The sequence below is a fragment of the Silene latifolia genome, chromosome 9, assembly GCF_048544455.1.
Source record: "Silene latifolia isolate original U9 population chromosome 9, ASM4854445v1, whole genome shotgun sequence".
NCBI lineage: Eukaryota > Viridiplantae > Streptophyta > Magnoliopsida > Caryophyllales > Caryophyllaceae > Silene > Silene latifolia.
This window is the reverse complement of record NC_133534.1, coordinates 34,880,301-34,907,418: the sequence shown is the minus strand read 5'-3', so window position 1 is coordinate 34,907,418 and position 27,118 is coordinate 34,880,301. Positions and strand designations below refer to the sequence as shown.

General features: G+C 37.3%; 1 protein-coding gene and 1 long non-coding RNA gene across 4 annotated transcripts; both read right to left on the bottom strand.

The window, feature by feature from the left end:
- Positions 1-6,622: 6,622 nt before the first annotated feature.
- LOC141599554 (putative protein phosphatase 2C 60) lies at positions 6,623-12,324 on the bottom strand. 3 transcript variants are annotated; one of them, XM_074419592.1, is made up of 5 exons: positions 12,102-12,324; positions 10,967-11,469; positions 9,485-9,852; positions 7,659-7,895; positions 6,623-7,226 (listed from the first exon to the last, which is right to left on the bottom strand). In XM_074419592.1, exons 2-5 carry the CDS (start codon positions 11,280-11,282, stop codon positions 6,981-6,983), a joined length of 1,167 nt encoding a protein of 388 aa, XP_074275693.1. In that variant the 5' UTR covers positions 11,283-11,469; positions 12,102-12,324; the 3' UTR covers positions 6,623-6,980. The 3 variants fall into 3 exon arrangements, with proteins under 3 accessions (XP_074275693.1, XP_074275694.1, XP_074275692.1); XM_074419593.1 differs by lacking the exon at positions 12,102-12,324 and adding an exon at positions 11,862-12,093; XM_074419591.1 differs by lacking the exon at positions 12,102-12,324 and adding an exon at positions 11,970-12,087.
- A 10,144-nt stretch (positions 12,325-22,468) lies between these two features.
- On the bottom strand, positions 22,469-22,945 carry LOC141602585 (uncharacterized). The gene is made up of 2 exons (XR_012524543.1): positions 22,805-22,945; positions 22,469-22,654 (listed from the first exon to the last, which is right to left on the bottom strand). It is a non-coding gene; the product is annotated as an uncharacterized LOC141602585 (long non-coding RNA).
- Between the last annotated feature and the right edge of the window lie 4,173 nt (positions 22,946-27,118).

Here is a 27,118-nt window from a genome sequence, read left to right as displayed (position 1 = left end):
TATCAAAAAAAATTGTGATAATATCTTAAGATACTATAGAATATTTATTTTATGTCTTACCCTCTCTGAGCTACTAGACTATAAATATAGACCTCCTCTTTAGGGTTAGAGAAGAGCAGATGGATTAAGTCAAACAACTCCGTCTTCCTATTACCAAATTGTAGGTAGGATGAAATAAGTTACAAAACGAACTCATCATCTCCCTACGAGAATAAGTCGATAAGAACTTCGTAGTACTATCAAAACCCTACGCTTAGGATGAAATCCAGAGAGTCTCGAAAGTTGTAACCCTCAATCTTTTAATAATAAAACTAGTTTAGATCCGGCGCAATGAATGCGCGGTATTTATGGAATTTTTATTTTTGTATTACTTAATCATGCTAAACTAACAGTTCATTAATTTTTCATATTTCACGTTATTATATTTTGAGGAAAAAAATTGAACTTTAAAATTATTCAAGAAAACTAAGTAAAATTGAATTGTAAAATAATAGTGGTATCTCATTAATTGTTTATTTTTCTCGTTATTATATTTTGTTTCGAGCAAAAAATAAATTAAAACTGAAAATTAATCCAAGAGGGATTGAGTAATGCGCTGAAATACATTTTTTTTTAAAATTATTTTTTATACCACAACGCTAATTATTCCAATTTATAAATTTTCTCAACTTTTTTTTTGTTATGAAAGTAATCAAAACCAGTTATAGTTTTGTTTATGCATAGTATGAGTCAAGTCATTATCAAATAATAATATCAATAAAAAATTTAATAGTTTATAGTCTTATATTATTTATACTTTAATTAAAATATAATAGTTTAATGTTTAGTGAAAAGTATATAATTTGATGAAAAGATTATTTTTTATGAAAATAATTATATAATGAAATACATTATAATTATTAATTTCCTTATTTAGTGAATACAATTAAATTATCAATAGCTTCCTTATTTAAAAAGATGCTTTTTGGAGGGAAAATTTGTGAGTTTAACTATTCATTTAGTAAATAGGGGATTCTTGTTTTCCATATTATTTTGTTCCTCTTTATTGTTTATCGCATGTATTAAATTTGGGTCGTGCTTTTTCACATATAGAGTTTACTCTTTTACATACGCTTTTTACAATTTTACCGTTGTCATTTCATTCCTTTACCCAATTGATTTTTTTCCTCCCTTCACAACTAACACCATTTTCGTTCAACATCCCTTGCTTCGATCAGTCCAATTAGATTCATATATTTGAAATTTATCATTTTCTGTGGTGATTAATGACTTCAAGTATTACTATCGTGTTGCTAGATGGCTACGGTTGATAAAACAAATGAATGTTGAGCACTCAGTGTATTATTGTTGTTTACGTTGAGCAAAAAAGCATTACGAATGTTATGGACTTGAGTATTTTTGTGTATCATTCCTTGATCTCATTATAAATGTCTTTTTCTTTTTTTTTTTTTTTGACAGCAGTAGAGAAAGGTCAACCTACATAAAGTTCGGGCATACAATGCGCTTATTACACTCGTAAGTAAACATCATAAGATAGAACTATAAAAAACAAGCAAAAGACAATGTCGGGAATTAAAATCAGGTTGGTGGAGTACGGAAAAGTTGGGCGAGCCTCCTTATCCTCGTCTTGCAAGCATCTAAAATCTCATGAAAACCCCCGATGCAAGTGAGTAGCGGAGTGACGATGGCGTGGTGTACTTACGCCACAAGAGTGTAGAAAAGAAAGGTGGGTAACAGACAACAAGCTGCTTCCGATGGAGCATGGACTCCTACACCAAGACAAACGAACTCGACTATCACAAGATCGACGGATCAACAAACCCAGGATGCACACAAACCACATCAAGGAAAACCCCTCATCCAATCTTCTGTCCATCTTTGCTTTTAAGCAACGTCTACCGACGGATCCAACCCGAACCAGACACCAATCTTCCTTAAGAATAACCAAAACCCCAGGGATACCGGGTAGGACACCCGAGACATCCGTGTGGAGCCAGCTATCGCGAAAAACCCAAGGATACAGGGACAAGACACCCAAAACATCCTTGAATGAACGGCTAAAATTATTTGGACTAACATAAAACAACTTAACGAAAATTTAAACACCATAAGTTTGTAAAAGTGACCACCGCATCCGACCAAACCAACACAGCTACCAGGCCCCTACTCAACCCAACCGTGACACTTTACATACCCATAAAGAACCTTCAACCGCAGACTTAAGACAAAAGGTCAGACGAACCCAACAACCACAACAAGACCACCGAAACTGGTCGGTCAGACAAAGGGACCACACGAAAACCCAGACCAAACCACAATTCTCAAAGGCAGCCTCCTGAGACCACAGTCTGGCATGCAACAAGACCAACAAAGTCCAACGAAGAAACTGACCCGACACCCAAAAACATCAACCTAACACAGACAAGTGACAAACTGCAACAGATAGGGCAAAGAACCGATAGGTGGGGGAAATGAGGGGGATCACCAATCGGTCCCAAACTACAACTGACACAAGGGTCTCACAAGACATAGGATCGATTGGTGGGGGAAATTAGGGGATCACCAATAGGTCCCAAAACAGACCCGAAAAGCAAGCTCATCGACAAAACACAACAAAAGCTGGCCTGACAGGCTGACACCAACAACACCAAAACCGATCACCAAGACAGTAGAAAACCAAGGATAAGGGGCCTTACCAGGGGGTAGGGAAAGGGGCGAGGAGAAGGGGGAACACCCTCTGACCAAGGATGCATGCAAGACCGGCGCAGACAAGGCGGAGAATCGGAAGAAAGGGAGGCCATGTGGATAAACAAGCCCGAACATCACAACCAATCGGTCAATCAACAAGGCCGATCATCAGAAAGCGCGATGGAAAGAGAGCCACGGAGGAAAAAGAATGAGAAGAGTCGAATTTGCCGGAGATAAGCCCAGTGAAGAGCCCATCTCCGGCGAAAGGTCAGGGGAGGATAAGGGAGGTAATGTGTGGAAAGAGGAGGTGGCGGATCAAGGTCTAGTTTTAGGGGTTTTTTTGTGTAGAGAGAAGGGGGAGAAAACTAGAGAGAGTCGAATAATTTAACTCCGTGATCTCATTATAAATGTCGCGGTACATTAAATCGCACCCCTTTCTACACCAACGCACTATCCTCACGAACCACCGTAATGCAATGCCCCTTAGCCAAATCAACACGAATCTTTTCAAGCGTATTTTAGCATCACCCGTACAAACTCTAAAACGGTGGTAGAGTTGATTAAATTAAACAAAATTGGACGAAATGCTTTTATAGGGAGATGAGAATATGGCAATATGCCCTGACAAGCTTGACAGACTATAAGTCTATAAGACCATCCCCAAGCAAGGTCGTGAAGGAGGTCGTGACCTTGCTTGGGTCATCTTAATCACAATTAAGGGAAAAATTAGCGTGACCCAGGTCATGGCAAAGGCAAGTAAAGGTCAGTTTGTGACCTTTTCTGGTGACCTCGACCTCATCCATGACCTGCTAGGTGTCATGCTCTGATTGGTTAATCAAACAAAAAAAAGGACACAATTCAGTCTTTGTCTAGATATCTGCAAAAGTAAATGTTACTTTCCCTCCATTGCATGCCTGCAAATTTTCCAAATAAAACAAATATATGAAGAAACTAAATGAAAATTATACAGTAAATCAAAACAATAAAAAATATGAGCATATAAAAAAGAACTATATTTATAAATTGTCTATTAAATGAGCTTAATTTTGATATATGTTGACTCTTATTTTTTCTATCTTCTCAAATACACCATTATATTATTAACATTTTTATAAATAACATAAGAAAATCAAAACAGAAAAAATAAATAAGGATAAATACATGGCTACCTGGGGTTGTGAAGGTAATGGTGAAGACGGTGATGGTAATCGTTCAAGAAATAGATCGATGATGGTGAAAATCGGCTATGATATTGAAGATCGATGATGGTGATGCACTTGGGGGATTCTTTGATTATCTGGGTTGTGGGGGGGGGATGAATTTGGGAAAAGGGGGGATAAACTTGAAGAGTTTGGTTCGTTGTGTCTTTGTCGTCTGACCACGTTAAATTTACCTTTTTTTTTTTTTTTTTTTTTTTTTTTTTTTTTGAGTTTGTTTAATACTCCGTATTAAAGCTACCATATTGACTCGATTATGTTCAAAATAATAATACGATTATTAAATTGAATAGATTTTCGTTAAAATACGACTGTAAAATTAAATTAATATTTTACTAATATCCGAATTAAAGATAAAGATAAATATTTATCATCTACTCGTAATTATTATTTATAAAATTATAAAATAAAATTAAGTTATATAAATTAAATGATAATTGGAAAAAATGAGAAAAACTTTAGTGGGGGTAAATAATGTAAGAAATGATTGAAATTGTTGGAAGGTGGGAAATGATTGGGTTGATAACCTAGGTCGTGACCTTCTTGCTTGGGAGGGTGAAAGTGGGTCAAGGTTAATAAAGTGAGATTAAGAGTAAAACCGGGTCGCGACCTAATTAGCGCGACCCTTGCTTGGGGATGGTCTAAGAGAGTAATCAATGAAGTTCTTAAATCCCTCCGACCTCGTAATTCTCCTCTTAACTTTTTCACAAATATTTTTTCTTAACTAAATCGTTTTTTCTTAAAATATTATAAAATTGCTATATTCCACCCTGTAAAAAAAATCACTTTATTTATCATTTAGTTTTTTGTCATGAGAAACTAAAAAAAACCATACACTAATAATAAACTTGAAATCATGTTATGATTTTTATTTAGTATTTCGTATTTAAAAGAAAAAAAAAATCAGAGAAATGTTCATATACTTACAACTTTATACGGAGTATAATACAATAGCTTTCGTCAAAGTGTTCATATACTTCTTAAAATTTGAAATACTTAAGTTAAAAGGGTTTTAAAAATAATTTTCTTTCAACATATCATGTGAAATGTGTTACTAAAATGTTATTTGATTTTTAAGCAAAATTTATTTGTAATTTAAATGTCACTTTATAAAATACCAAATGAAGTTAGTAACTACTCTATATTTATATATATAAAAAAAAATGGGCAAGGTTGGGTTTAGTGGTTGGGTCAGGATAGATTTTGACAGATCGAAAACTCTATTTTAACATCGAGATTGTTTATTTTATTTAGTTTGGTTGAGTACTTAGGAATGGAATGAGAAACCATAGAAGTATGAAGTTCCAATTTCATTCCTTTCAAAACCATGTTTGGTTAATTAGAAAAATAAATATAAAGAAATGGAGTTTGAATCCATTGGAAGAGGTGGGTATGAGATTCCAAGGGGTTGGGGTGGAATGAGAATTCATCAGAATTCTAACTCCATTCCAAAATACCCCAACCAAACACTAAAATAACTAAAATTCATTCCATTCCATTCCAAACCAACTAACCAAACACCTCCTTAGTAACTTCTCTATACTTATAAAGTTACTAACCAATTTTATTAGCAATTGGTCTCCCTTGTGACGGGTTACCATTTGTGGCGGATATTTTGTGAGATAAAATGGTAACAAAATGGGTTAGTGGAGAAAAGGGACCACATGAATAGTGTTGCAGAGAGAGAAAAAGTGGGTACTTTGTGAGGTAAAATGGTATCCGTCACTCAAGAGTGACGGATATGTGCCGTCACAAACAAGAATTTGTGTTTTACAATTGGTCTCCCTTGTGACGGGTTACCATTTGTGGCGGATATTTTGTGAGATAAAATGGTAACAAAATGGGTTAGTGGAGAAAGGGGACCACATGAATAGTGTTGCAGAGAGAGAAAAAGTGGGTACTTTGTGTTTTATTAGTGTACTACTCTATAAGTCTATATCATTCATAACTCTTGATGACTTTTAAATGATCCTCTTGTCTTTCATAGAGAAACGACTTCTATTAATTCAAATATTTAACTCACCTTTTACAAGCAAAATTACTAGTTTCTTTTTAGTTTGTTATGAATATATAGATGTTAAAAATTTACTAAACCTCACCTCATAGTCGTGAGAAAAAGGATTACGCATCTGAGGTAGTACCTCAGACGTTGTAGTTTTTGAGCATATACACATTTTTTCTGAGCATATTACCATTTATAAATATAGTTTTTGAGCAATATTATATTTTTGTAGTGTAATATTTTAGTAAATGTGCTCAAAAACTTTATACTAAAGCAGAACTCAAAAACTTTAAAATAAAACTCAGAAAATAAACAATAAGAGGTACTACCTCAGATGTATAGTCTATAAATTGCATAGTCGTCTATATCTTCTTTTCTTTTAGGGGCATTTAGTCGAGGTTTATAATAAAGGAACATGGAATCCATGTCCCACTCCTTTGTTGTAGTTTGTTTCACCATTTAAGTCATGTTCTTTTGAGCTGAAAAAAGCTGAAAAAGGCTGAAGTGAAGTATAAATTTAATGGAGTTGAACTGGAATAAGAGTAAATTTGTGAAGAGATGAGCTAAGCTGAACTAAATAAAGCTGAATTAAACTAAACTGAATAAAACTGAAATTAAGTCCAAAAGAATAGAGCCTAAATTCCCCGTTACCCTTGAACCATCTATCTTCATTAGCTAGAAATCCCTACAAATTATGGAATAGTAACCATGAACATAACTTGGCAACCATTATGCACTGGTAAAGAGGCTGTTTCGATCTGCATCAGAATAACAGAGCAATCCATGGGCTGTAAAATGATCATAGATCCATAACTACAACTTGACCCAGAAACAAAATGTTTCTGTAAGTTAAAATCTAAATGTAAAAAGTCCATTTTTCTTCAGTTTCTAAAGAATATATATGGGCTTAAGAAAGAAACCCTTGAAAAGAAAACAATTAAGATAGTATCTTAAAATTCACGGTCAGTTCCGAGTTAAACAAGCTAATGGCATTATAGGCCTCTTCGTCCTTGCTTCATTCCCTCTAAATATATACACATTGTAACGGGCCGGTAAAGGGGGCAGCTCAGTCCTCAAGAATGGGCGAGACTCTTTGCTTGTGGTGCTTTTCCACCTCCTTTGATGGATACATTTGGACCCTTGGGACAGCTGGTGGCCCGACTCACGAGGTTTGAGTCCAGGAACAAAACAATCACAGTGATGTCATCGTGGAAATGACGGCGGACACCTCGGTCTATTTTCTTCAAGTCAGAATATCTCATTTCTCGCTTCTTTGCTGCTTCTTGAAGTGCAGTTTTTACCAACTTTTTGGCACTCCCCTGATATATTTAAGATAATACTTAAGAAGAGTAGACGGAAAATAAAATGCCCTTTAATGAAATAAGAACACTAGGCGATTTACAAAGTGCATAATTGTTGAACTCATGAGAATGAATTCTAATAGTTGACACCTTCAAAAGCTAAAAAGCATGACAACACCATCACCCTAGTGCATTAAGGGTTTCTGGCCATGATGTGGTAAAAGAGACTCGGGTAAGACTACTCTTATTTTCCAAAGCCTTCTTAGAGCCTGATTAAACATGTCAATAGACAATAGCCGGCTTTAATTTAAAAACGTTAATTTGACAGTTACCACAATAACAACACAGTGCACGGGCCCTAAGCAATAGGTTCACCCCTGGCAGATACCATTATATTATGCAATACACACTCAAATATATGATGAAGGTTGATGTTATTAAGAATCTTACATTTCGTGGATTGTTTAGCACGATGTCAACAGCCTCTTGATTGGTAAGGTGCTCCCAAAGTCCATCAGAAGCAAATATTACAAACTGGTCTTGTGGTTGTAGTTCCTGAACCGAAATTGATGGTTCCGAGCTCAAAATCGGTCTCTTTATAGGATCTCGTAATCGAAATTTGCTGTATAGAGGTTCTCGGTTGTATTCCGCTTTCTTTAAATATACATCTCCTATGGATCTTGAAATCTGGCCAATAAACACTCTGGCAGTGAATTTATTTTAAAAATAAAACGCTAGAAGTGCACATATTGTTTAGCACGTATAAATGAATGTGTAATTGCCTATGCATTTCTCTTGTGCTCTTGTTCATGAAGTAGAGTTGCCCCATTTTCGTATAAGGTCATCTAAAATATTTGTTGGTATTAGCAAAGGAAATGTTTTGCACGCCCGACCACTCCCTTAGTCTTCCCTATTCCGCTTGGAGCCAGATCCGCTTTCTAGAGTTGGGGTAATGATAATAGTGATGTATAAGGGCTCTGTCTGAGGCTCATACAGAGACGGAGCAAGGGGTCTAATCTTGTAAAGTTTAAAACATAGCATCTACAAGATTCATAAGGACTTGCATCTCACAGAATTGTGGGAAAAAAAAAAAATCAGAATAGAGTTAACCAGTTTCAGTCATCTAAATGTGCGATAAAGGGGTTGGGGGAAGAGCAAAATAATGGGGGGCAATTTCCATCGTTCATTAGTAAGTCGGTTTGGAGGGAAATAGAGGAAGGGAGAATGGAGGGAAAAAAACATTCAGAATGGAAATACCATATGACTTATTCACGCAGCGTTCTCTACCCCAAATGCCCAAAGGCCAAACCCCTGTCAACTTACACGAAGTCACAAAAATGCACTAATAGGTGCACAGGTCTACCTCCATACCAACAATTCCGAAATTGGTTATCCTAGGTGGACGTGTCAACTTTGACCAATTATTTCTCCATATATATCAACAAGAGGGCTCGTCTTTATTGTACGGACATGAAAATATCAACTTGAGGGAAGTAAGATAAGTCAGGGATGATGGAATGGCAACAAAATACAGAGTAAACCATGGTCAAATAAATCAATCAAACGGAAGCATGCTCAATTTATCCACTTAAGTGAATTAACTAATACGAGGTAATAATTACTGAAAAGGTAATATAACATTATAACTATTAAAAATACTATATCTGCCCCGTTTATCTTATCCCGTTTGACTTTGTTGGCCAAAGGAGGTCAAGTTTGACCATTCATCTCTCCAAATATATTAACAAAATGAAAATTTTAGCGGTTTGATTATCAAAATTAACTATTTTCGTAATATCATTTTAGTAGTTGTAGCCATTGTATATTACTCCCTCCTATCCACCCTTTTGTTCCCCTTTGAAGTGGGCACGGGGATTAAGGGTGGGGAGTATAATATTGATAAATATATGAGTGGGGTTTGGTAATTGGAGAGAGGTATGAATAATTATGATTAAATATTAATAAAGGAGATGAGTGGGGTTTGGTTATTGGAGAGAGGTATGAATAATTAGAATTAAATATTAATAAAGGATATGGTGGGGGGGGGGGGGTAGATGAGTGGAGAGAGGTAGGAGTATAATATTAATAAAAACTTTCCCAAAAAAGAAAGGGGAAGAAAACCTGAATAATCCGTTTTAGGAAATAGGGAAGAAAAGAGTGGATAGGAGGGAGTATTAGAAAATAACGGTAAAAAAATGATAATTTTGACCATGAAAGTCAAATGAGGACAATATAAACCGGAGTGAGGGAGCTTCAATTACGGACAGAAAAAATACCTGTATAAGGCCCTTTACACGCCAAACATTATGCTTTAAAACTACAATATGGGGATCATCAGGATGTACAGCACGTAGCTCTTGTCTCACAGCCTCTATACATGCATTGTGCTCTGTTGAAAGCTGGACGGCAAGAATCTCTCCAGTGGCTTTCACTAGTCTACCCAGGACAGCGCGAGAATCACCAAGGTTGGCGACATAAAGGGTCCCACTAGATATTACTCCCACCAAACAGCATGAGCCAACCGCAGCAATCTGGGGGTTTATTGGCCATTGCTTGCTTACAACAGACAGAAATCCCTCTTCTGTTGCTTGAAGTGCCTTCCGAATTACATCAGCAGAAATGCACTGGTGTTCCGCAGCAAATCCTGCATGAATTATCTTTGTTGAGATACGTTTGGTGCAGTTTTACTAAATAAATAACCATTACAAAAATAAGTGACTCATTTCTCAAGTTCTTGATAGATAGCTAACCAAATCACGTTTGGAATGTTAGTTAGAGAAAGAAGCGTGAAATCACTTCTAACCAAATCAAATAGCAAGTAAGCACAACAACATTAACCAGCGACTCAAAGGCTCCCGCTTATGGTGGGTTATAAACTAACACAGAGGATGTTTCGGCAAGAGATATAGAAATAAAGCGATCAAGAATAAAGCCATAAAGAAAACAAGTTTAAATTCTCAAATACAAAATCAAATACATTATGAAAGAACCAATTTTCTTCCTAACAAAAGATCCAGAGTAGATCTCTTTTTTGACAAGCTATACTCACAGTATATCTAACTGGAAATTCTGTGTGTTCTCATATCCATTCACATAGCCCAAGGCAAGCTACAACCTTACACGAATGATTATACTAAAAGTCACAGTGACTTCTAGCTATGAGTAAAATTATGTTATCAACGTAGTAGATAGTGCTTCAAAATTTAAGAATTTTTTGTTTTTATGTTAGATAGTGTCTTCATTGAATCCTTTGTTCAAACTGAAGAGCATATATTGAGTCATGTTATTGTCTAGACTAGTATGAAATTTCGCTCTCCGTATGGTGAGTAAAAGGGGATGAGATGTATGCAGTCTTACAGCCTTACTCCTACGTCAAGATGCATAAAGGTTGTCTTCGAAAGGTATATAGATATATAAACAGATGAAAAACTTCGCTTGTTATATATCATTTCAAGCTTACAAGCAACAGGAACTTCCAGCAAGAGTAAAATAATGTTCATGCAATTCCTGATGCAATTTTCATTTATGGGTCATCCGAAAACAGCCTCTTCGTGGTGTTAACACAAAGTTAGGCTGCCTATATCCGGTCCCTTACCCCCACGCCCTTGAGCCACTGGGGTAAAGTTGTGTTCTAGTAGTACTTCCTACACCCCGTTCAATTAAGGGAGATAGTATCTTCATAGATTCATTTCTTCAACACAAACTACAAACTAAAGAGCATTAATTAACAAAATTCAGAAGTACAATGGAATACTTACTGCGAAGATGATTAAAGAGATGAGCATTGATATAACGCGATGTTTCTGGACCACCATGCCCATCATAGACACCCACAAAAGTACCAAAAGGGCCTGAGTCAAACGAACTCAAGCTTCCTGATTCGACTTGGCTTTGATCCTCCAGTAAATTATTGGCTTGAACAACAGCCATTGAAAACTCCCCATTCACATGCTGCCCAGTGTCCTTGTACCATAGAAGCCCTTCTTGGCGCCCACCTGTATCCGAACCAGTGTTCGCTGAACGACCCGAATTCGGACACAAACACGCTCTCAGAAAATTCATTATCTTGCTCATCTCAACAAAACAATCCTCCTAATTCCCCACATTTGATGTAGGATGGATACCAAACAACTTTTTACAGCCCCAAAACCCGAAAACTCTTCCTAATTACCACTGATTTACAGTTCACTCCTGCACAATTTGCAATATGACTATGTACTGATCAAAGCTACTTAGCATCAGTCACTTGATTTCACAAACCCTGAAAAAAAAAAAAAAAACAGAAAACCCATGAACATATTTGTAAACAAACCTCAAAACTTGAATAAAATAACCAAATTTGCATAGAAATTAAGGTGGTAAAAAGAAAAACCCAAACTTTATCTCCATTTTTTTAGCAACATACAGTAGTTGGGTCAGTCATTTCATATCTAGAAGTCTAGAACAATATTTGACCCGTCTTAAGACGGAGACTTACTGAAAAAAAAACACGGCTTACTGAGTAAATTAATAGCAAAATCTAACATGATTCCAAAATATAACTAAAACCCCACAATAAATTCAACCCAACTAATCATTAAGGCTATTATTATTATTATTATTCAACCCAAACAAACAACACAAATTAAATTATATAGGGTAAGACGGTCTCACAGTGTAAGACGGGCCGATAATTGGTAAACACTCATTTATTACCACCAATAAACTAAACTTTTAACTTATGATTATGAAAAGTTGTGTACTTGATCAACAAGATTTCACCTTTTTTTATGATTAGTGCACAGAATTAAAGTGAAACATCAAGATTTCTGGGTTTGAAATGAAAACAATTGAAATTGATAAAAGAGTAAAGGAAAGAAGGAAGGAAGATATAGAAGAGTTGAGCAGACAAACCCCATTAAAAACCAACAATGGAGAGTTTGGAGACAGCAAAGCAATGGGCTCCACACTTCAATTGAATGAACCAAGGTGAATTTAATTAATTATTTTTTTAATTTTTTAAAGGAATTTTTAGAAAAAACCCTTTTGTTTTTGACAATAAACAAAGCTAGATTTATGGGATTGAAATATTGAATGAACAAGGGGAAGAGTCAATGAAGGTTCATTTGGTCCCTTTGTTCCCTCATCTTGGTTTCTAAATTATTCATACTATATTTTTTATGAATTAATTTTATATTTTTTTGGTGAGATTTTCTTTTCAACTTGGATTTGTCTTTTGAAAATCAAATTTAAGGAAGCTTCATTGTTAGTAGATAATTGTAATTTTAAAGTGGTCTTGATTCGCATAACCTAATGAGCGAGATTATTTGTTTTAAGGTTTTGTTCCGTTAAGACTTAATTTCAGCTCATTTTAGTTCAATTCAGCTCATCTTTTTAAAAATTAACTCTTACTTTATTTCAGCTCCATTAAGTTCATTTCGGTTTAATTCAGTTTTTTTGAGCCGAAAAGAACAAGACCTATGAGAATGTGAATATTATGTTTTCGGTCGTTACTTAAAGTCATTATAAAATATTAATCTAAACTTAATGATTTTTAAAATATGAAGAAGTGAAAATTATGGGAGTAGAAAATGAGGCACTATGTGAGCACTAGGCCTAAACTCATATCCAATCTTAACCTAATTAGTGAGTTTATGTATATGAAACTCAATGAAAGTATTGATGAAGTCATGTTGATTGAAATTAGAGGGATATTAATTTAGGTGTAGTCTAAAGTATAATTAATGTGATGGGTAAAGCTCTAAAGTCTATGTTTGAAGAAGCTCTACGTGCTAAGAGATGGAGAAATCATATCATTGCACAATTGAGGATAGTAATGCATAACAAACATTAGGTATAGTAATATGCATAACAAACTATTTTTTTTTTTTTTTTAAGAGTAATGAATAACAAACTATTGTGGATGGATTACTTAGTTACCATTTAGGTTAACGTATTTGTAGTCGATATAATTTAACAAATTTTAATTGGAAAAAAAATGACATGTGAATATGACAAAAAGAAGACATTTTGTATAATTTTTGTACTATATATATATATATATATATATATATATTCTCATATTTAGTGGTGAATTTAGAAAATTTTATTCCAAGATCCCCATAAAAATGTAAAAAATATTTCTACATAGAAAGTAAATTTTATTTCTTTTGACCTAAAAATTGGACAGAACATACAAAAATTTCATTTCTTGATATCTTAAGACCCTGAATCCGTATAGATAGATCCGCCATTGCTCTCATTTGATTTTTTTTACGGATTTTATCTATCTTTTGAGGTTTTAGTGTTGTTTTAATATCCTTAAAAATGTCACTAGCTCATATGATTATCCTCTGGATAAATTGACAATAAGAAATGCAATTATTTTTAAAAGCTGACTAATAAAGTCATGTTATAATATGAGGTATGTTAAACAGAGTTAGTGTATCAATAAAATAAAAGTATTCAAGAAAGTAATTACACATACATCATAGTCAAAATGCTTTATAATGGATTTCGTAATAACAACAGAGGGACTGTTGAATATACACTATGGGGAGTTATACATCTGGCTAACAACGCTGAGTAGCTCGGCTCGACACGGCTTAACCCGCCCTTTTTTTTATCATATATACTCAACTCCCTCCGTCCCATACCAACCCTTGAATCCTTGACCTATGACTGAGGGACCTCCCCACAACTCTGTATGAAAGCTCAACCGCAATAGGCACAAGGAAGGTAGGTCGACCCCAGCCCGTATTGTCGGGCTAAAAATGGCGGCCTATCCAACTCATACTCTGGCCCAGCAGAACCCGAGTCTTCTACCGGGCTGGGCCAATGCTAGTTTTCATGTAACACCCTAATTTACCAAGGAGCTTTTAACAAGACCTTCCCAGTAATTAAGGGCGTTACCATCTCGGTTGCCCGAGTTAATACATATCAAATAGAATATCAAAGAACATTTAAAGCATACTTATTAAAACTAAAAGGAAAATCTGATTACACTCCAATCCGAACTCAAAATACAACTTGTTATTGAAATATAAATCATTGTCATCTAGACTCAGCCGAAGCTACAAATAAGTGACGCTCGTTCGGTGCCCAATCCAATTCTGCATATAAGCTCTATCAACAACACCTGTTAGAACTCACTGCTCCCCATTTGCCGGAAATATCAAATGGTTCACCACAGTTTTGAAAATATAACAAGGTCAGCAACGATTATACAATCAATCATAAGCATAGAGATACAATCACAAGTAATGAATCACACAAACCACTCCAATAATCCTCCATCATACAAACTCCAGTAACCTATGTCCGGACACCAATTGGCTCTCAACAAAGCGAGTAAGCCCTAGCCTCATCGCAGCGAGTAAACAACCCTTGCCGATAACAAACCGCAACACTGAACATCAAAATTCTCACTCACCGCAGCGAGTGAACCCAAATCCTTAATGTGTACATCCCCCTTGTGACTGGAATCACAATAGGTGATACATGGGGGTGAAGTCCATCTCCCAACATGGCTTTACAATCACAACCACAACCTCCAACGCCACAATGATAACCACAACCAACCACAACAATAATCACAATATCGATAATAATAACATAACCACAATATAAATCCGTTTCACAATTAATCTGTAATACTAAGGTTTTCTTTGTCTATGGGTACTCTATCGAGTGGGGCTTACTCTGTCGAGTAAGTATATTTTTACGCAAAATAGTAGTCTGCCTGATGGGTACTCGATCGAGTACGTGTGGCACTCGATCGAGTAAGGGGCACTCGATCGAGTATGTCACTTACTCGATTGAGTATGTCACTTACTCAATCGAGTAAGTGTGTTTTACGGGTGGTTTTGACGGGTTTTGTTAATAATGCGGGATTAGTATATAAAGCCTCCGTCATCTTTCTTAATCTCTTTTATCATTCTAAAAACCCCTTTTGAGAAGAAAAGAAGTTACGTAAGTGTGTTCCTCGCATTGTTAACAAATCTCCAAGGCTAGGAGTGTCGGATCATCTTGTTCTTTACGCCGTTATGATCCTTGTGTCGAGGGTAAGCATTTTATATATTTTTTTTATAATGTTTTGTTAAAGTTGGTTGAAACCCTAATTGGGTAATTTGGGGGTTTTGGGGAGTATTGTTGATGTTAGATTGTGATTGTATGATTGTATGTTTGATAGGAAGTAATTTCAGTGAAGGACGATGTTGATTAGCTGATTGTGATGATCTTGGTGATTGCTGTTCCAGGTAGAGCTGATCAAGTGCGGGCAGACCCGTTTGGCCCAGCCCGTTCGGCCCGCTAAAATAGCGGGCTTGAACAAGAAAAATCAAAAATTAAACGGGTAACAGACAAGAAAACTAGGCCCGCTAGAATAAATGGACGGGCTTGGACTAAGCAAAATTGCCCATGGGCGGCCCGCTATTAATAGTGACCTCATAAAAACTCTCAATCCTCGGACTTTCTCTGCTCATTTCATTTGCAACTTGTACACTCTAAACCAATTAGGTAGCGCAAATGAATACCTATATCTTACGTATAAGTGGGAGATTGTCAGTATTTACACTTGTCGTATAAAGATTCTGCGAGAATGGACATGCTAACGGGATTGTTGTATAAATATACTATCTTCAAGTATTTACACGGGAGTGTATGTAACCGCTAACAGTGCCGCACAAATATCGAGGCAAAAATGAACTTTTGATGTTTGTAGCAGAACATTGCCAAACTTGTATTTTTTCCAAAATCTAGTAACCTTATGTTTTTAAAATTAGTATACTTTTTTAAGGGTAAACTTTTAAAGACAATTGTTAAGATTTAGGGGATGTAGCGATAACAAACTCGTGTTTTAATAGAAACACTAATTTTTGTATTTTATTTTAGTCAGGCCCGCGGGCCGGCCCGCTATCTTGAAGTGGGCGGGTACAGACAATGAAAAATGGCCCGCTGAGCGGGCTCGGGCTATAAAATACGGCCCGTCGGACACTTTTTTAGCGGCTAGGCCCGGCCCATGTTCGGCTCAAGCCCGCTTTTGATCAGCTCTAGTTCCAGGTAGGGTTTTCCTACTCAGTATTTGTTACATAATGTTGATGTTGTTGTTATTGTTATTGTTGTTGTTGTTGTTGTTGTTGTTGTTGTTGTTGTTGTTGTTGTTGTTGTTGTTGTTGTTGTTGTTGTTGTTGTTGTTGTTGTTGTTGTTGTTGTTGTTGTTGTTGTTGTTGTTGTTGTTGTTGTTGTTGTTGTTGTTGTTGTCGTTGTTGGATTGGTTTGGTGATTGTTGATAGTATAATGTTGGTTGGCTGTGTAACTGTCTGTGATCTTCGGGATGCGTCCCTGGTTGAGTGGAGTCACTTGCGGGAGTGGCTTCACGCCCTTGATTCGCCTTCTGTGGAACCCGCCATATAAGGGATGTGCACATTAATGAACATGGGTTTATCGCTCGATGGAGATGAGCGGGGCTTAGGTGGGAACGGCTGCGGCTCCCCACTGGAGGCGAGGAGTACTTGTTGTGATGGGTACTCTGGCAGGGCTACACACTTTGGTGTGTAGTTAGTTGTGTGGAGATTGGAGATGGAGACTGGAGATTGGTTTGAGCTGTTTGTGTTCCTGTTTCATTGTGGCTATTGTTTTTGTGTAATTAGTACTGACCCCGTTTAAATGTTTTAAAAACCGTGGTGATCCATTAGGGGGTGGTGAGCAGTATTGAGCAGGTATGAGACGATGCGCATGGGATAGCTGGGATGAGTCATCACGTTGCAGTTTTAGAAGTCTTCCGCTGTGTCGAACATTTTGTAGTTGTTTAGTAGTGACAGTTTTGAGAACCTTGTATTTCCTTTTAACAGTTTTTGGAGTTTTGGCTTGCGTCACTTAAACTTTATTACTATTAAAGTACGTTTTGTTATTGTCTATTTGATTATCATTGCCTTGGGTAACCAAGATGGTGGCGTTCTCATACCTTAAGTGGTCCTGGTAAGGCACTTGGAGTGTGGGGGTGTCACATAATCACATAACCGTACTGAGTAGGGAAACCCTACCTTTTAGCGATCCAAGCATAACCAAACGCATTCCAATAATCAAGAACCAAGTAATCAATCACAACCGACCTTCTCATGAATTCATTACCTACAAACAGTAATTACATACAATTACTAACTGCCCTTCATTAATCGATCTAGTATACACCAATTACTAATACTCCCACTTTCCCCAAATTTTAGGGTTTAGTCATACTATAAAACTAACTGCAAGATCTAGAGTAGAAAGTTCCACAAAAGATTGCTAACAAAGATGGAGATTGAAACCCTAATCCAACGATCACAATGAATCTTCTCTCAAGGATGAATAGAAGAAAGGGAGATGAGTTTAGGGTTTAAACAATGTTTAGAAACTGATTAGGCAAAATATAAACAACCTACTTAACCACGAACTGAACCGACAAAAATAGAACTCAGACCGGCTCACTTGGTCGAGTGCCTCACCCCACTCGGCCGAGTGCCCAGCAAACTCGACCGAGTGGCACAAGATCAGAAACCACCCTCAACCCAAACTCATACTCGGTCAGCCACACTCGCCCAAGCCATACCCACTCTGTCGAGTACCCCCTCCACTCGACCGAGTGTCACATCTCAGAAATATGGAGTATTACAATAATCTTCCTTCCTTAAAATGAACTTTGTTCTTGAAGTTCGCATCTGCACCTACACAACACAAACTCTCTTCCTTGATCCTCAACACCAACTCAACAAAAGACATCAATCTCAACAACATAACCCACAATATTGCATCCTCCATTGTGCGACTTACCAAATTCCATAGTTAATTCAACACTGATGCTAAAGTACTACTACCATCACATGGCATCCCATAACACTGACACCAACGCACCACCAACATCGCTTCACTACCATATATTTTCTAATAAATCCACAACTAATACAATTCACCATGCAATAACAACTTCCAACATGAAGTATTACAATTGTCTACCTTCCTTAAAATAAACTTCGTACCCGAAGTTCTATCATACTCAAAACTGCCACCATCCCAAACAGTCAACACTGTCACAATTACACACGTACCCCTTTACTCTATAACTCCAATCATTTCTAAATAAGTAATAACACCATCATCATCAAATAATTAATACCACGGCCACCACCAATGCTTTTAACGACATCAACACTCAAGTCTATCCTTAATTCAACAACTAAGACCCATCATGCTTTATGCTTAACAATACCTTACTAACACAACTAACAACCAATTGCAAAATGTAGCACAAAATGTCTATCACTGCAGCGTGACATCTTATTGCTCTTAAGACAATTATTACATCCTTGTAACCTTACCACCACTAAATCTTTAACTTTTCTTTTAATACCATAATACCGTCACACCAATAAACGATTACTCTTGTTACACATTTCACTCCTCAATCCGCTAACAAAGAATACAAACTATTTGCAGCTTCTAGCTCAATACGACACATATTCCGCTAAGTACTTGCCACTACAAAGTCAATAAATGATTCATCCAAATCAAGTTCCGAAAGTACTCCAACAACTATGCCTCATTACCCAAAATTACTATGGAAATCTGACAATGCAACTATCGCAGATGAAATCCTCCATCCATCATATACTCCATTCTCTCACCCACAACTCGAATGTTGAAAGGAACGCTATTAATAAAACACAACACGAGTTCATATGTCCATAGTAGAGTAAACATAACCTTTCAAAATTTGTTCTCAAACCGACTCTCGGTCCCACGGCTAAATCGATGGTCATTTCAAAACTTACACATCTCATAAACACCATCCCAACACATCATCCTCAACAAGGTATAATAATTATCAACTCATCCAACCATCTATTAACGATGCATAAAATTGATATCACACATACAACAAACAGATAACCTTATGAATACCATTCCCTACAATTATTCACATGGTCGAAATCCCGCATTATCACTTGCACACATTATAAATAAGCATTACATATCACATAAGTAATTAACTACTACCTCTCTAATAATGGGGTTAGACTCGCATATATTACATATCACCTTTCCAATTCACGTAAACAGTAACAAAATATAGGCAACATATTAACCTTCATGTCTTTACACGATGACTTGCCTATGTACCAATAATGATACGTTAAGAATGCATTAAAAAAAAAACATAAAAAACTTCCGTCTATTAATGTAAAATTTTTTAAACCATGGTAGTATCACTTTTTTATAATAATGATTTCCCCAATTTTCCATTCTTGACTCTTTTGTAAGATGAGAAAGTTGTGTTTGTATTAAGTGAGTAATTACAATGAGTTGCTATCCTATTTATACAGGGAGATGGACTCTTGTGCAAGAAATATAAATCTAATATTTACATGATAAATATGTACTTAATTGGAGTAAGTATATTGCTAGGAAAATCATTGCACATTTTGTGATGATATGGAAGATACGTTGCTTGAGGAAGAGTCTATAGTTGATATACTGTTGATACGCCCCCGCAAGATGGACGTAGGAGGTAGGAGTCCTATCTTGTCTCGTAGTGCATGAAAGCGAGGCTTCGGAAGTGGCTTGGTGAGAGCATCTGCCAGCTGATCTTTACTAGCGATATGTTGGATACGAATGTGGCCTAGCTGAAGTTGCTCACGGACGAAGTGAAAGGACAGAGCCATGTGTTTCATTCTTGAGTGGAAGACAGGGTTTTTAGCATATAGAGTTGCAGACATGTTGTCACAATATAGAGCTGGTGGTTTGAGGATGTCGATATGCAACTCAGTGAGGAGATTTCGTAGCCATAGAGTTTCGGTCGTGACAGCTGCTACTGCTCTAAATTCGGCTTCTGTAGTGGAGAGTGCAAGGCCGCGTTGCTTCTTTGATGACCAGGAGATTGGATTGCGACCAAGATAAATTATGTAGCCGGTGGTTGAGAGGTAATTGTCTTTATCACCTGCAAAATCAGCATCACAGAAGGCATGTAAGCACATTGGTGAGTTGCGGTGAAGCTGAAGACCATGTGTTTGTGTGCCTTGTAAGTAGCGTAGTAATCTTTTTAGAGCTGACCAATGGTTAGAAGTGGGGTGGTGAAGGAATTGTGCTAGTCGATTGACAGTAAAAGCTATATCTGGTCGAGTGAGGGAGAGATATTGCAGACTACCTACAATAGCGCGATAGTCGGAGTGGTTTTCAATTGGTTTATTATCCTCACGGACTAGTGGATTGTCAGTGGCCATGGGAGTGGTATTTGGTTTGGCTTCAGACATTCGAAATTTGCATAGGAGATCATGTATATATTTTGATTGGTTTAGATGAAGTCCAAGGTTGTTCGGGGTGACTTCAATGCCGAGAAAATAGGATAGTGGTCCAAGGTCTTTGATAGAGAATCGATGCGCTAATTTATCAATGAATAGTTGTAAATGATGGTGATTTGGTCCGGTGATGATTATATCATCAACATAAACAAGCATGTAAATACGTACATTTTTCACATTGTAGATAAATAAAGAGGAATCCGAAAGTGATTGTTTGAACCCGTATTGCAGGAGATAGGTTTTGAGCTCCGTATGCCATGCTCTTGGAGCTTGTTTGAGACCATATATTGCTTTATTTAATTTGCAAACATAATCAGGTTTTGATTCGTCAAGAAAGCCTTGTGGTTGGGCCATGTATACATCATCGGTCAGGGTGCCTTGTAGGAATGCATTATTGACGTCGAGTTGTCGGAGAGACCACGAATGTGTGATCTGCGAGAGAGAGAACAAGTCGAATCGTAGTAGGTTTAACGACTGGATCAAGGTTTCATTGTAGTCGATGCCAGGTCGTTGATGAAATCCTTTAGCTACTAAACGAGCTTTGTATTGTTTCAGTGAGCCATCGGGATTGTATTTAATCCTAAAGACCCATTTGCATCCAACAATGTTTTGTGACGGTTGACGAGGAACAAGTGACCATGTTTTGTTGCGGTCAAGAGCTTGAAACTCCTCTTGCATTGCTTGTCGCCATTGCGTGGAGACAAGAGCTTGTTTGACGGTTTTGGGTAAGGATGTGGAGGTGGCGGTAGCTTGAGCTAAATTCGCATATCTGGGATTGGGTTTGCGAATGTTATGGTCAAGTCTAGTTTCAACGGTACGTGGAGGAGGGACTTGGGTGGGTCGAGGAGTAGGAGTAGCCGTGGCTGTGGGAATGGGCACGGGATTGGCTGTAGTGGCGGTAGTAGAGGATGTTGTAGTGTCGACAGTAGATGATGTTGTAGGAATAGGTTGAGAGGTAGGTATTGGTTGAGGTGTGGGTGTAGATATAGGTGGCTCAGTTATTGGGCGACGAGAGTAGACTTGGTGAATGGGATGTCGAGATTGAGTGGCGGTGGGGGATGGATTGGGCGTGGGTGATTGGACGGGGAGGAGGGAGTATGGGGATGACGAGTGGGCACCACTCGTCGATGTCGATATCCGGGAGGAGGATGCGACATGAGTTAACAATTGTGGATATGGAAATTCATTTTCAATAAATTTAACATGTCTTGATGTATATAGACGATTGGTTTTAGGTTCAAGACAATGAAAGGCGCTTTGGGTAGAGGAGTACCCCACAAAGATGCACGGAGTGGAGCGATATTCAAGTTTATGTTTGGCGTAAGGGCGTAGCCAAGGGTAGCATAAACATCCAAAATTATGGAGTTTGGTGTAGTCGGGTTTTAGATTATGTAGTCGATAATATGGTGTTAGGCCATTAAGGGTGGCGGTGGGAAGTCGGTTGATTAAATATGTGGCCGTACTTAAAGCGAATGGCCAAAGAGTTGTAGGAAGGTGAGCATGAGCGAGTAGAGCAAGACCTGTCTCGACAATGTGACGGTGTCGTCTTTCGGCATAGCCATTATGCTCCGGAGTATGTGGGGGAGAGGTAAAATGACTTATGCCATTATCGAGAAGGTGATGAGTTAATTTTTGGAATTCACCGCCATTATCAGAAAAAAATCTACGAATCGGTTTTTTGAAAAATTTTTCAACTAGTGCTTTAAATCTTATGAATACGTTGGTTGTTTCAGATTTTTGTTTAAGCGGGAATAACCAAGTATATTTACTAAAATGATCGACAAAAATTACGTAATATTTGTATTTTTCCCGAGATAGGACGGGACTTGTCCATAGGTCGGAAAAAACGAGGTCTAATGGTTCGGTTGTGCGAAGTGACGAGGTTGCAAAAGGAAGTTTGGTGCTTTTGCTAATTAGACATGAATCACAGTAAGAATAAGTAGATAATTTAAATGGTAAATCTTTATTAATGAGTCTCATTACATCATTGGTAGGATGACCTAGTTTGTGATGCCATGAGAGTGGAGATGAGCCGGTTTGCGATGAATAAACGGTTCGGATCGACGGGCTCAACTCATACACGCCATCTTTAACCGGTCCCTGGAGTAGGGTCTTTCCCGTCGCTCGTGCCTTCACAACAAAATTAGATGAAGAAAAAAGCGATGACGTAAGCATCATTATCTTTGCATAATTGCGATATTGAAATAATATTTCGAGAAATTTGCGGAACATGTAATACATTTAATAATTTAACAGAAGAGGAAGGTAAAGAAATGGAACCTATGTTGGCAATTTGGAGCGCAGACCCATCTCCAATCAGGAGGTCATCAGAACCGACATACGGTGAGTGTAGTGCGAGTGTATCAAGGTCAAAAGTGACATGGTTTGATGCACCGCTGTCAAGAAGGTAGTTTGGGTTTGGGTTAGGAAGGTAGTTTGGGTTTGGGTTAGGGATGCCGTGGGTTGTGGCAGTGTGTGCTTGAGGCCCTTGTTGGTGTTGACGGGTTGGAGGGGCGGGAAAGATGATGGTGGGAAATAGCTTTCAAACAAGGGGCGATCGGCTATGACGTGACCCACTTGTCTGCACCATTGGCAGCGACCCTTAAAGGGTCTAGGATTCGGGTTGGTTGAGGGTGGCGGGTTAGGATAGGTGTTGGTGTTATTGTTGTTGTTGCGGTAATTGCCACGAAATTGGTTGTTGTGACGGTAGGAAACGTTGGCGGTGGGTTGAAATATATCGGTTGTCGGGTTTTGTTTGTCGAGAAGTTCATGTTGAAGCGACTTCTCGTGAAGGGCTTCAAATGAAATAGGGGTATCCCGGGCTCGTATAGCATCGATGACGGGTTTAAACAGGTTATAGTCAAGGCCTTTAAGGACCTTGGCTGTGATGTCCTCGGGATCGATAATGGTGCCCATTAAGGCGAGTTGGTCAACGCACGCTTTAATGGCATGCACATACTCGGTGATTGTTTGGTCATCGGTTTTTACGATCGAGTCAAGACGATCTTTTAATTGTAATTTGTGAATTCGGGACGGGTTAGCGTATGTTTGGGCTAATATATCCCACGCTTCTTTGGATGTCTTGGCACATACAATCAATGCTTGTATGGTGGCAGAGAGAGTGCCCATGAGAGCTCCTAGAAGGAGTCCATCTTGTTTCAACCACGTGAGATATGCGGGGTTGGTGGTTTCTGTTTTGTCGGCATTGACAATGGTGGCGGGTGGTTGTTGATGGGTTCCATCGAGGAAGCCTAGGAGGCTTAGCCCGAATAGGATATTGGTTAACTGAAATCTCCAGGCAATATAATTGAGGGAGTTCAACTTGACGCAGTGGTTCAAGTTGAGCGAAACAAGGGGTGTGTTTGAGTCGTGTGGGTTTTGAACTTGGTGTTCGGTTGGTGCCATGGTGAGGAGTGGATGGGAAGGGCGACTGGTTTTAGTATGTTTGAAGGAAGCGGATTTTGGCAGAAGGTAGTTTGGGGTGTTGGATCGATTGCGGCGTGATACCATGTAAGATGAGAAAGTTGTGTTTGTATTAAGTGAGTAATTACAATGAGTTGCTATCCTATTTATACAGGGAGATGGACTCTTGTGCAAGAAATATAAATCTAATATTTACATGATAAATATGTACTTAATTGGAGTAAGTATATTGCTAGGAAAATCATTGCACATTTTGTGATGATATGGAAGATACGTTGCTTGAGGAAGAGTCTATAGTTGATATACTGTTGATATCTTTAAATAGCAAGTTTTGTATCCAACCCTACCTTGGCAAGCACAAATGTATACTCGATTTTTTACTTTTTTAGGAAGATGACTATTACCCAAGCTTTAACTAGCCAATTATGCATGTCGTCTAATACCTCAGGGGGTTGACCTATGAACGAAGCTATCAAAACACTACGTGCACCTACTGTTTTGCAGTTTAAATTGGCAATCGTGTTACATAGCAGACCACCTCTTACGCCAAAATAATGATATTTCTTTCATCGCAAAATATGATGAGCCTCCATGCATGGCTCATTGGCTCGCCTCTGTCAGAGTCTTAATTAAATTAGAGATTAAAGATTAGAGATTAGAGATTTCCCACCGTGTTATCATCTCAAATTATTACAGATTCACCACTTAGCTTATTCAGGTAAATTAGGTTACTAGCAAGGTAAATATCACCACAGTTAATTACAATGTGAAACGATCCATTTTATAAGAAAATTATTCATATAATTCAAATAAATAATAAATTAGTTGTCTTTTTACAAAATAATACTGTCTCCCGTGTAAAACCACCTCACACAAATATTACTGAATATCGGTGCTTACAATGACAATAGAGCGAATAATTTAGATAATTTTAGACGCATTCGTAGAATTTTGGTTTTCTATACCATGGACGGGACTAGAAATCTAGAATGGTAAGATCGGTAACTAGTATGATTCTTTAAGGCTCAATCTCAACCCCACATCTATCCTACTGAGTATATGGTTAAAGCAATCCTATCTGGTTTATCATCATAAATGTTCCGAAAAAATAAGCGACTGGTTAAGAAATGTGCTCTATATAACGTGCAAGGATCGAAATTATGAACTATAGAGTACTTAACAACCTCATAACAATCTAGCGACGAATAAACCTTATAAAGTTATTAACTTACATACAAACATACAGTATTAGTACATAACTTAATTCTAACCTTGTTCAACTCGATGATTGAGTGATAAATATTCAAATTAACATTTAAAGACTTAAAATAATTCTTACTTTTTACTTCAAAACACGTGTCGAGTGTCGGTCTCACCCTTCATCCCACCATGTAGTTGTACTTGTACTAGTTAATCACTCTCAAACCCATCTTTGAAAAGATGTTGCAACAAACATTTTGAGTCCACATCTAAATAGAATACCAAAATTGAAACAAATGTAAATTACCCTTTCACAAGCATAGAAGGATAATCTATGATAGTCCATTCTTCCATGTCCACTTCATCTATATAATACGAGTACATTATATACATAACACAAATTCTAATTAGTTTTATGGTAGACGGGTATATCCGTCTAGACGGGTCAAATAATCTCATTTTGTGTGAATAATAACCTCACCATCCCACTTATTGTTTGTCATAATAATAAATAAGTGGTCACATATTTAACTCGCCTACAACTTTAGATAGATAATGTCCATCTAAAGTGAGACGAATTGTATACATAATTACATACCGATTATATGTGGGCCTTTTTAAATTTATTATCAGTTAAATTTGTCCTTTCTTTCATGTTTGTGTTGTCATAGGCCAGGGATGAGACTGTGAGAGTGACAAATAAATGTTAAAATTTTGTAAATTTTAGCTATAAAAAAATATATTCGTCTATAACTAAAGACGGGTCATATAACTTAAAAGTGGTGACATTTTTGGCCCCCACCACTCCACTTGTTGTTTGTTTTATTAGGAATGTGGTATTGTATTTGACCCGTCTTTAGTTATAGACAGATATGTGCCGTCTATAATGAGATTTTGGGCTAACACATTTGTTAGAGAAAATATTATTTAGCAAATTGTGTAGGGAATGAAAGTATTTTAGTGTTGGGTTGTCTAAGTTGACCGAGTTTTTGTGTGAGAACTGCTAGGAAATGGCAATTTTATAAACGAACTGCCGCTCCCCAGTGGCGATTCTTGCTCTAAATGAACACGATGTTAGGGCAATTTGTGGATTGGTTTTGAGGTAGAGTTCCCACTTTGAGTGTGAAAATGGTAATGACAAAGAGTCACTTTCCGTCAAATAAGGCTTTGTTCTTTTCGGCTCTCATTCAGCACTCATCCTCCCATTCAGCTTATTTTAATTCAACTCAGCTCAATACTCTATTTATCCCAGTAAATTTCAATTCACTTCAGCTCCATTTAGCTCACTTCAGTTCACTTTAACTCAATTAAGTTCAGTTCAGTTCAGCTCCATTCAGTCCAAAAGAACATGGACAAATGACTATTTTATGATAAGAATTGTCCAATTAAGGATTCTAAGCAAAATAATTCCTAATGACAGATTGCTCTCACCTCCTATTCCAAAATACGATATATGGTTCTATTTCGACACTGAAGCGCTAAATATTTTCACTCCTAACCCAAATTCGCTAAATGATTTTTCTTTTACCCCTTTCAAAAAAAACAAATTATGAAACCAATCACCATGCTAGATTGCTACTCATGCTAGACACTGCGCTTTAGATCCTCAACTTTTTTATCTTACTAATTTATGGAAGCAAAAGTTAAAGATTTTGAAGCTTATTTTTAATTAGGGTCACTTTTGACTATTGCTTATGGCTTAAGGCTAATGAATTAAGGACCCGCTAGTTATGAAAAGTAACTATCTAACATATAATGGATGCATCATGACATAAATAAGAAGGGGTCATTGACCACGTGAGTTGTTCATGGCTGTTGAATGGCTGGATTTGTGGGGTATATTCGACAAACAACAACAACAACAACAACAACCCACTCGTGCAATTTCCTTCTATCACATCCAAATTCATCGGAATTTTATGTACTCTTCTCAATCATTGCTCTATCAACGATGAAAACAATTAATATCAA